This window comes from Phyllopteryx taeniolatus, chromosome 5 (assembly GCF_024500385.1).
Source record: "Phyllopteryx taeniolatus isolate TA_2022b chromosome 5, UOR_Ptae_1.2, whole genome shotgun sequence".
Taxonomy (NCBI): domain Eukaryota; kingdom Metazoa; phylum Chordata; class Actinopteri; order Syngnathiformes; family Syngnathidae; genus Phyllopteryx; species Phyllopteryx taeniolatus.
In genome coordinates, this window is record NC_084506.1 from 14,336,178 (window position 1) to 14,347,979 (window position 11,802).

The following is an 11,802-nucleotide window of genomic DNA, read 5'->3' on the forward strand; positions in this document are numbered from 1 at the left end:
CATAATTAATGAAGTGAATCTTTTGCTCAAGCCATCAAAACTCAACAAAGCAGCCTGGCTTCCGGCCAGAGAAGGGGCACAACATTTTATGTTAAAAGGGTTTAATGATTAGCCCGTCGATCAAATGATTTCTTACTCGGCCAGTGCAACAACCCCATACAGCTTATGTACATGCAAATACTTCGTTGACTGTGCTTCGTAGAGTAAATGTTGACTTTAGCCTTTTGTTAACCCACACACCTGTAGCAGCATGTCTTGAAGTTATTTTAAGATTTGATGTGTGTGATTGATGTGTGTGGGTGAGCTCATTCCGTGCGCTGGAGATTAGCTTCTAGTAGGTAAGAGCTATTGTACTGTATTTAAGATTCACGTCAGTAGTTAATCAGCAGGTATAGTGTGCACATACAGAGCTGTAAAACGCAACGCAATGTTCAAAGCTCTATTTTCGACATTTATATTCGATATTTGAAATTACTTTTTAAAAAGGAATGCAAAGTGCCCCATCTATCATGAAATTCAAAACAAAAACAAACAGCGTGCTTTATGACAACACAGGTCTTTCTTTTTTCTATTTTTTTTTTTCTTCCAAAATGTTAAACATTATTTCAAGCAATTATGTGGGCAATTCAATTATCCCTCTGTGGAGTTGGACCCAAGCGAGGCTGATACACTAAGTCTCTTCACAGGCATATGATTTTCTGCTTGAGTGAGAGATACAAAAGAAAGTGGGACCAGAGCCAACAGAATATAAAAGTAATAAGTTGTGGCAGGTGTGTGCGTCTATGCAAATATCTACCTGTGTAGAGCATGCGAGGACAGCCAATTGGAGTATTCATTGTAGTGGGAAGCACCTACTGTTAGCAATTCAAACTCTTCACTCATCTTACAGTAAACCGTTGTGCTAAGAGTATTTGGACTCTGCGACAACTTTAATGATCATCATTCAACAAAGGTGGGAGTGAGACCTCTTGCTGGCCAGGTTGGACCAATCTACTGCACTGGTAGGTTGTCAAAATACTGTTGGATATTATTACTGTAAATATTAAATAATCCGGTCTCATTGTTTTTTTTTTATTATTATTATATTAGCATGGATTAACTTGATTACATTTACTGTGACTGGTAAATATGTTAAAAGGCTCGATGCCTACCAAGATGAAGTCTGAAAAGTGTACCTGGTGACTAGAGCGCTTGGATTTGTTACATTTTTTTTTTCAGTCTGTCTGGAAATATATTTCTTTACAGTAGCTAAGGAATTTAGAAAATAACATTTACATACATTTTGCATTTACATTGCACAGGAACTTTCAGTATAGTACTGTACTTAAAAGAAGTTGACCAGATAATACACTTTTACCCTCTCAACACAACATTCCTATGTCCGTCACATCGAGCATTACATCATTTAAGTATTAAGCCAATGTGTCTGAGACTAAATCCGCAAGCATGCAACTATGGTTTAGAACTGTAGGTTCAAACATTGTGGCTTCTGTCACATGGTATTGAGAAACCCGACAAAGTAACATTAACCTTGGTTGAGTATTCAGACACCTCTGTTCCCGCAATATAAAGAGAGCGAGAGAGAGAGCGAGAGAGAGACAGATTATTTTTACATGTATGTATGTATGTTCAGTATATACAGCATACAATGTCCCATTTGCGGATGAATTTTGCAAACAGCTGTAGTTTCTGAGTAGACTCACAACTGAGGAGCTTGTTTCCCATGATGGTTTGCTTTTTGGCAAAACCACAATCAGAGTGATCTGTGCTGGAACCTGATTTGCTAGATAGTCGCTGAAGGTGAGTGTTTTATGAAGGTGTGACCCTGATTTGAAGGAAGAAGGGGAATGAAGAGAATCAACGTCATTGTAGTTCTCATGAGGTTGCTTAATTTATTTACACTGTGATAAAACTGCATGCATATTTAACACACAAATTCTACATAGGTTTGCATGTGCAATCCGTGATAAGTATTTAAATTAGAAGCACATTTTTTTTGGGCTGAGTACAATACATATTGTTATTTACCATTCACCCAGTACCACTATGAAAAAGCAGTATAAATACAGTGCTGCTACTGCTTCATTAGTGGCATTGGAAAAAAATCAAAATAAATCCACAGATGACCACCTCAAAGAATAATGATCACTTTTGTGCTTTTGTGGTTCATTGAAAACATCTGCAAATTTGTCATCTTTAAATCTAATTTGCAATGGCCGTTAAATACCTTTGAGGGCACTATGTTGTATTCTTACCTTTATATTAACAGCGTCACAACTTGATCTAGTTTTGCTTTTATTTCTGAAAGTTGAAACAACGACATGTAGTTAATAGCCAAATGCTACACTGTACTGGTATGTAATAAGGAGACAATTGTCACTCTCATGGCAATGCTGTAACGCTTGCACCAGCAAGGATAATTCTCACATTTTTATTGTTGTCTATACAAACTACCAAAATGTTTAAAACATCTCAATATGTATTACAAATTCAAGAATTGACATTGTATTGCTGACGTTTTGTTCCGGTTTAGACTGTATATTGATAACTTGTCTTCTACAGCGTTCACTTTCTCTACTGGTGAATCCTGGCTAGGTGAATCTGCGATATGAGCGTCACTTCTAAGACCACTCTGGACAGTCAGCTAATCACTAACCATTGGGCTTCTACCAACTATTATCATCATGATGGTGAGGCATATGACTAACAACAGTACACCCATATGTGCTTCCTTGGCATATGTATGTGTGTGATGTTATGAATAAATTACCCAAAAATTATTGTAACTGAATATATTTTGTGCCTGTCCCCAGTTCCAGTAGTGATGTCTGGGTACACCAGTAGTCACCTGTGGCCTCATAATTCACAGCCGCAGTCCTGGAGTAAATATCAAGTGTGGGAGTGGCTGCAGCAGGTCATGGACGTAAACCAGATTGATGCCTCCAACATCCCCTTCCAAAACTTTGATATGGATGGCCACCAGCTCTGCAACCTCACCTACCAGGACTTTGTCCATGCTGCAGGAAGCCTTGGACCCATGCTCTTCCACAGCATAACACAGCTCAAGTGGACAGGTGCGTGTGAAAGTCTTAAAAGTGGAAGGTAAAGTAAAGTCACAGAGTCCGAATGGTGTATACCAGCCGAGACAACTAAACGTTAGAAGAGAGTCCGTCAAAGAACATGCAGTTTAAGAATCTAGCTAAGTTTAAAGGTCCCCTTCCATCAGAATCAATTTTTTTTCGTACTGTTTTATGCATAACATAGGTCAAAATGAGTCTGTGACATGGTTTAAGGTTGACATCTATGCAGCTTGTATTTTGAATGCAAAAGCCTTTGAACGCCAAAACCGCTTGCAAACGACAGGATTTGAAATCGCTGAGAGTATTTTGTTAATTACTGTATATTCATATATTCACGTTATACCTGACCACTTCCCCGCCCACTCCACTCAGCGGCGACGACAGAGCACTCCCCTTCACTCCCACAGTGAGGGGGAGCGCATCCTCGAACCGGGTGGGCTGCGGTGCGGGTAGGACCCCCCGCGTGACCGTTCAGTGTGTAGATCATTGTGAGCCACAGTTCACGGGTGAAATTGTTGCCAACCGCTGGCTGAGATGTGAGATTGATCGTGTGGGTGACATGGGAGAGGGGGATATTTTGATCTTGTCTTGTTCCCATCCATGTGAATGGCGGTGGCCGGACATGAGTGCGGGCCTATTTCAGCCGCCATGGTTGCATTGGAAGTTACAAACGTAGTTAGGTGTTATTGTAAAACACAACATATACTGTATACTTAAAGACTATTTGAATGTGCGGTCTAAATGTATAAATAACTCCCACGATGAAACTCATGCGAGGGATTCGAGTTTGAACTAGGCATCGAAGGGTGAGATTTACTGTATCTAACAGACGCAGTGATATGGACCAATCAGACCCAAGCTGTTTTCCATATTTAAATTTGGGTTGATGAGCAACTCAATCAGAGCAAAGCTCCTTGACATGTCACATAATAATGAGAAATCCTACTGTTTCAAATGCCAGAAGGAAAAGACCAATTTGAAAAAAGGACATATTTGGCATTTCCAACCAAAATTACCATGCAAACCAGATAAAAGGAAATCAAATACGATCCAAATTAAATAGTAAAACAGGGAATAAAGGGGACCTTTAAGTGAACTAATGGTCTAATAAATCCCCGTAGACTTTTGGTTTAACTTTAAACTTGACTAGCAAACAGTCTTATGAAACTATTAAAATGACTTCTGTCATAATGAATTTCCTCTGTCATTAAAGGCATTTCGAAACACATGCAATGACGCAACCAGACATACAACAGGAAGACAGTCTCTGTTGTTCTCTTTGGCACTGGGGATGCGGCTGTTTCATTTTGGACAAAAATACCATTTTATAAATCAAGTATTCATTTCATGAAACTTGACAGTATACAGTAACAGTAGTACGGCTAACTATATGTTTCACGTTGCTGTTGAAATAAAATAATTTCCTTTGCCCTAATAGATTCATCTTAGAGTTGCTTAGTAATTTTATGTTTTCAAGTTTGGATGCGGCACAATAAAATCAATTTTTAAAATGTCAAATACATTTCTGACTTTCATAACATTGTACACCGGGTGATGAAAGAAGTTCTCATGCCACTAAAGCCTTTGCACTAATTTTCTTTTGACCCTCTCATCCATGTGCAGAATACCATGTGGAAATTGGTCAAGTGGAACTAAGACCAGAATGTAAGAAATTACATTTTGCCAGAGGACAAATTGGAATTCATTAATTATATATTAATGTCCTACTTATTTTTTATTATCATTTTTTTCTTTACAGTAGACATTTCCTGTCCATTTTCAGAAGTCAATTATCCACAAACAGGTACAGTGAACGTATCATTTTATGTTTAATTTTACTGTATTAAAAATACTTTTAGTTAAAGTAGTTACCAAAGCATATTTCGATCTGTTACTACTTTTTCCTATGTTGACATAGATGTCTATGACTCATCGATTCACCCTCATGTTCCAGCTGTCTCGCCTACCCCTTCCAGCCCTGGTCAGGAATTTTAAATAATATACTGTAAATACTGTGAGAATACATTTATTTTTTTCAGATGTAGCAACATGTTCACACATACTAAAATATTGTATGAAAGAAAGATTCCCTTAATCTCTGTTTCTCAGAAATCAAAATGTCCTACAGTCGTCAACATCAGCTCAAAAAACACAGTAAGAGAAAACAAACTCACGTTCACATCGACAAAGGTATTGGGACAATTCTTAAAAAGTTAATTAATCTTTGGTTGAACCCTTTAGATCACGTCAAACTCAAGGACAGGACTGGCCTGCCACATTATTTTATTGGGCCCACCAGAGCTTAACACGTCTATGATTATCTTAAAAGTATTGATTTTTATTCATATAGTCTCAATATTATACCAGCATTTTGAACATACTCCAAATTGTACATCATTTGGAGTGGTTGTATTTCCAAGTATCACAGTACTTGAATATCTGCTCGGTACTATTTTCCTAAAAGAAAATAAAGAACAAGGGTGACATTCTCGGGGGCGGGGTGGCTCGTGGTTGGCGAACGGTCGACGTACAGATTTACAATGTGTAGTTGTCATTTGGCGATCAATGTAACAGTGTACTGTCAAGACAGCTCCGCTACTGGGCCTGAGAATGCCTTAGGATCCCCCAGGAAGAGCTGGACGAAGTGGCTGGGGAGAGGGAAGTTTCGCTTTCTTTGCTTAGGCTGCTGCCCCTACAACCTAACCTAGCATCAGTGGAAGTAAATGGATGGATGTATGGATGGATGGATGGATCATGTGGCACATGATGAAAATGAGTTTGACACCAATGCTTTTGACCCTTTAGTTAGCCCTCAATCTTACTGCTTCAGTTTACTAAAACGTTTTCAGTATATAAGCTTGTGGTAACAGTTTGTGGAAGGCCCTTTTTTGTTCATGCTCAATAATTGTGTGGTTGGGTGAATTTTAATGTGGATGAACTTGATAACCTCAAGCTCATCCCCATCAACCCCCACTAGGAACTAGAACTAGAATAGAGTCAGTCAGGTGTGTTCTTAGATCAAACAATAATATGACCTCTGACACCACATATGCTCTCCTAGATGAATGGACAATTCATCTCACAGACAGATTCCAGAAAATTCCTCCTGTTATAGCAATTGTAAATGCTTTTCTGTTTTAGTTAGTTTTCATTTGTTTAACGGTCCAGCGTCCCAATACTTTTGTCTATCAAGTTGTTTGTTTTAGTTGTTTAATTCAACATTTTCCAAACTTAATGAATGCAATTTCACCCCTATTATTCGATCTTTATTTTTCTGAAACAGATCCAAGGGCAACCCATTTGTGGGAATTCATCAGAGACATTCTACTGCATCCTGAAAGCAACCCAGGCCTGATCAAGTGGGAGGATCGGACAGAAGGGGTATTTCGCTTTCTTAAATCAGAGGATGTGGCACAGTTGTGGGGCAAGAAGAAAAACAACAGCAGCATGACCTATGAAAAGCTGAGTCGGGCAATGAGGTACAGCATCACAGCTAACACAGACTAACCATTATAATGTAATTGGTGCATCACGTATTAGTAAATTGTCAATACTTGGCTGACTGAATGGTTTGATTTACATTAAAACGAATAGCTATTGCATGGTTAATCCCAAAGATGCAAATCACATCTAACATCACTCAACGTTCTTTTTCTTAAATCAGAAGAGAATCAGAAAATTGTCCCCATATATCATCATCCTATTTGATGTTTTATTGGTCTAAATCCTAATTCAAATAATTGCTGACTTGAGTTACAGATTTGCATTCAAATTATCTGAATGAGTGATCTTAATTTAAATATTAGGCTAAACCATCCATCCATCCATTCTCAATACCGCTTATCCTGTTCGGGGTCGCGGGGCACTGGAGCCTATCCCAGCTGACCTGGGGCGAAAGGCAGACTACACCCTGAACTGGTTGCCAGCCAGTCACAGGGCACATATAGACACGGAAAACCATTCACACTCACATTCATACCGTCACTGAGTGGGAACTGAACCCACGATGCCTGCACCAAAGTCAGGTGAATGGACCATTACACCATCAGTTCATGAACAACCCTGTTTACGAACTAATTTTGTTACAAACAAATATTGCTTCATTTAACGAACTGTGCTTCAGTTTACTTATAGTCATTGCATCCATGCGGAATGCTCAATTGTGCTTTCTCTCACACAGCATGAACGTTATTTGCGCCATGCATCACACATTTCACATGAAGATACAAACATGTATTATTTAGGTTTTTGCTCTAAATTACCCATAGATTAACCCATAGTTTATCGTACTGTATATCAGGGATCTCAAACTTGTGGCCTGTGGGACGATATTATGCGCCCCCTACTTGACATCATAGTTTAGAGTTTACGCCTTATTGTCACCTCATTTTTAAACTTATTTTTTAAACCTGTTCTGTTCAGCTGTTAGGTCCAGAAGAATGGCTGAATCTGTATCCCTTTTATGCCAGAACAGTTTTACTGTGTAACACTTTTTTTTTAAATCTGCCACTGTGGTTCTTTGTATTATGATGGATATTTATTGAAAATTTCAGTCGGACAGAGCAAGGCTTTAAAGGGGTGTGACAGAAAGAGAAAGGAGATGAGGACACTAGTTATTTGAAAAATAAGTAAAACAAATCATCCATCCATCCATCCATCCATTTTCTGAGCCGCGCTCACTCATTCTATGGATAATACAATGTCACATTGAAAGCAAGTATTGTACGGGGCACTGTGAGGGAAGAAGAGGACAATGTAAGATAGGTGCGGATAGGGACAGGAAGATAAGAGAGCAGGACAAGGGAAGTGAACCTGGCTGTACATCTGGAGTGTGGTGAGAGTGGCTACGTAAATTCGAAACACCTTACTGTGCTGAGCAGATAGCGCTTTATTGTGTATATACTGTATAATCTGTGTGAAACATGAAGGAAAAAAACATCTTATAAACTGTTAAAACAAAGAGAAAAATAAAAATACAATAAAAACAGCATACAATGCAAGAAAGATCATTTAAAAGTGGAAATGCTCTAAAAAGCACGAGAACCTAGACTTAAACTGGACGTTCCTGGACTTAACCTGGATTTAAAAACATTCACGATTGGGGCTGACGGTCACTTCTGTAGGCAACGTATTCCATTTGTGTGCAGTATAACAGCTGCACACAAATAAATGCTGCTTCACCATGTTTGCTTTGGACGTTTAATAGGAAGTTTGAAAGTTTTTATCTTGGAGAATACTTCCGCTACAAAAACACAATGCATGATACACTGTTTTGGGATTTTTTTGCGATATAGTATGTGATAACTACTGAATATTGGCAACCTTCCTTGTTGCATCATCATCGAAAGTAAAATCAGGCAATCAGAAAATTCTGCAGACAGTATGTTTTGCATTTTGGTTACTGATATTCACATAATGACAGGTAAACTGACAATCATGTGTGTTCATATTGTATGTCCATTAGCTATGTCGACAGCAGGTACTGTTTTTATTCAATTTGCAAAAATAAAAAATGAAGATCCCAAACTGATCAGATTACAGTCAAGGGACTGATGAAATTAATTCAAGTGATACAATTGTAGTGTTAATTCTTCTCAAATCCACTTGCCGATTCACTAATTTGTAAATCTTTTTTTTTTTGTCACAGATATTACTACAAAAGGGAAATCCTAGAACGAGTCGACGGGCGCAGACTGGTGTACAAATTTGGTAGGAACGCCAGAGGATGGAAGGAGTCTGAAAAATAAAATATTCATAATATTTTTATAGACTTGAAGGCTGTATGATTTTGATTTATAAAATGGGTCTTGTTGAGATCTATCTGAAACTCTATGACATCGAACTTTTGCCGAAATTGCAGTGGAAGTTGTTTACGTGAGTAAATCAAAAGACGTTGCATATAACAAACTGTGTTGCATGATGATAGAGCCGATTGTCCCAAATGAAGACATGTTGATACAAGTCAGATGGCTAATACTGCAAATGAAGTCACTTACTGTATAAGTATGGGAAGAATGAGAATCAGTTTGAAAATGAAAAAAAAAAAAAACACAAAAGACAAAAGACAATGTTGCTAAATATAAACATCCTGTAATTTAACTTCTTATCTTATTTGGCATGCTGCATTTCTTGCAATGTTTTTAGTGTATGTGAATGTGTTTTTAAAGTTTGATACAAATAAAGTTGGTCATTCCTTTTTATTTTTCTGAAAGTAATGTGTTGCAGTGGGACATCCTCGTATATATGAGGGGGGAAATATGTATCACTTCAATCATTCTTGTCTATCTTATAATATGGTGGATGAATCCGCAGTCATAAATTGTAACTGAATGACTGAACCTTATAGAGTTTGTCTATAAAACTATAGTTCTATTGTGACAGCAGAATTGCAGGCCATCTCTACCACGATGTTGCTACCAGGGGCAGCCAAAAAGATAATACTAAAATGAACAGAAGCCACTTGTGCTGCTGTTCTCACATGCAAATACAGTGTAATCTTGACTCTGATTTATCTGGCTTACATAACCCTTCATTTGTATAGTGGGCTTTTGATTGGCACCTTATTTTATTAACTGACTGCTTTACATCTAGACCACAGCAGTGTTGCACCTGTGACTGTTGCCACTTGGTCCTACCCACAGGGGTTCCTCCATCCATTTTCTAGAGGCCTACTGCTTATCCTCTTTAGGGTCACAACCCCCACTGGTGTGGCTCACTCAAAAGAACAAACTTATTAACTAAATTAACTGACCAGTAGAGCTGCTACATTGTGAAACATCCATCCACTGATGTTCTGTACCACTTCTAGTCACTCGGGTCGCGGGTGTACTGGAGCTTATCCCTACTGACTTGGGACAAAAGGCAAGGTACACCCTGAACTGGTTGCCAGCCAATCACAGGACTGCTAAACATTCATTCATTCATTTTCCATACTGCTCATCCTAGACTAGGGTCGCAGGTGTGCTGGAGCCTATTCCAGCTGACTCTGGGCAAGAGGTGGGGTACACCCTGAACTGCTCGTCAGCCAATCGCAGGGCACATATAAACAAATAACCATTTGCACTCACATTCACACCTATGGAAAATTTAGAGTCTTCAATTAACCTACCATGCATGTTATTGGGATGTGGGAGGAAACCGGAGTACCCGGAGAAAGCCCATGCAGGCACAGGGCGAACAAAAAAAAAGGAGAAAAAAAAAGGAATGCATAGATGCACCCAAAGTCACTTTTTTCAGTCATGTCATTGTACACAGAGTGACAGTCAGCAGGCCTGTTTCCCCACTGGGCTGAGATGACAGGTAATTACACAATTGTTATGTTAAAACCAATTTTAAAAAAATGTTCTCTATCATGCATTACTATATGCACCTTCTTGTTTTTTACAGTGACTGTACAAACACTGGATGTCACTTGTCATTCTAAAATGTGCCTGTGTGGGTTTTCTCTGGGTAGTCCGGTTTTCCCCCGGCATTCCAAAAACATGCATGGTAGGTTAATTAAATCTTCCGTTGGTGTGTGCCAATGGTTGTTTATTTATATGTGCCCTGTGATTGGCTGGTGACCAGTTCAGGGCATACCTCGCCTCTCGCCCAGAGTCAGGTCGGATAGGCTCCAGCACGCCCGTGACCCTAGTGAAGATAAGCGGTTCAGAAAATGGATGAATGTGAGTGTGTGTGCGCATGTGTGTAAATATATATATATATATATATAATTTGAGGTTTTGGGTGTGCCTCCAACTTTGAGTAGTTGAGTTTCTACACCAACAACCCAGGCTAGTTCTGTCCAAACGAAACCTTGTTGCATGGACTGATGAAGCCTGCTCAGATGAGAGGTGAAATGTCTTCTAAGACGAGCAGAACAGTCCAGTTGCGATCGATTAAATGCCCTGACAATGAGATGACCTGGACGAATGAGAATATTCCCAGCCACACCCGAACAATATACGTCTCATAATGGTTCTGCTGTTCAATTTGGAACTTGCTACAAATAACTAGGAATCTGACTTCACAGTGTCATCGTCTGTGTTTTGGTTAAATTATATTTTGTTTTTGTTTTATTCCATGCCATGTTTTTCCCTTGTTAATGTTAATGTTTTTTGTTTACACCTGTTCTTGTCAACCCGCTACCTTGTGTCAACCACTCGGCTCCCTCCAGGCAGTTGTGTCTTGTCCAAGTGTTCCTCGTTGTCTCGTCAATTTGTCTGTATTTAGTTATTTGCGTTGGTTCAGTCTAGGTTGCTGCATTGTCGATTATCCTTTGTTTTCATAGCCCATGTTTCCTTATCAGTATTTTTCTTTCAGTGTGTTTCTTTCTTTGAATTAAGATTTCTTTGGACTATGTCTATTTAGCAGTGATAGCGAGATGAAGCTTCATGAAGCATCGTAACACTTCAGCCATTGGTTCGAGTAATGGTTCATTTCTTGATGCTTCGTGTGCACACGAAACCACCTGCTGGCCATATGCATAGTCACAGGCAGCTGTATCTTAGGCCACATCATGTGTGACGCATTTCATTTTTGCGTCTTTTTGGCTTTTTGGTATTACAAAACAATGTTGTACCAAGTAATTTCCCGACAAAGTGTAAAATATCCATCCATTTTCTGAGCCGCTTCTCCTCACTAGGGTCGCGGGCGTGCTGGAGCCTATCCCAGCTGTCATCGGGCAGGAGGCGGGGTACACCCTGAACTGGTTGCCAGCCAATCGCAGGGCACATAGAAACAA

The 11,802-nt window shown here is 39.2% G+C and overlaps 1 protein-coding gene across 5 annotated transcripts; it reads left to right on the forward strand.

The window, feature by feature from the left end:
- The first annotated feature begins 812 nt into the window (after positions 1-812).
- ehf (ets homologous factor) lies at positions 813-9,280 on the forward strand. 5 transcript variants are annotated; one of them, XM_061774003.1, is made up of 9 exons: positions 814-1,001; positions 2,563-2,690; positions 2,814-3,074; positions 4,704-4,745; positions 4,840-4,884; positions 4,999-5,061; positions 5,190-5,234; positions 6,364-6,559; positions 8,728-9,280. In XM_061774003.1, exons 2-9 carry the CDS (start codon positions 2,609-2,611, stop codon positions 8,825-8,827), a joined length of 834 nt encoding a protein of 277 aa, XP_061629987.1. In that variant the 5' UTR covers positions 814-1,001; positions 2,563-2,608; the 3' UTR covers positions 8,828-9,280. The 5 variants fall into 5 exon arrangements, with proteins under 5 accessions (XP_061629990.1, XP_061629987.1, XP_061629988.1 ...); XM_061774004.1 differs by having other exon boundaries at positions 4,843-4,884; XM_061774007.1 differs by lacking the exon at positions 814-1,001 and having other exon boundaries at positions 2,870-3,074.
- Positions 9,281-11,802: the final 2,522 nt, after the last annotated feature.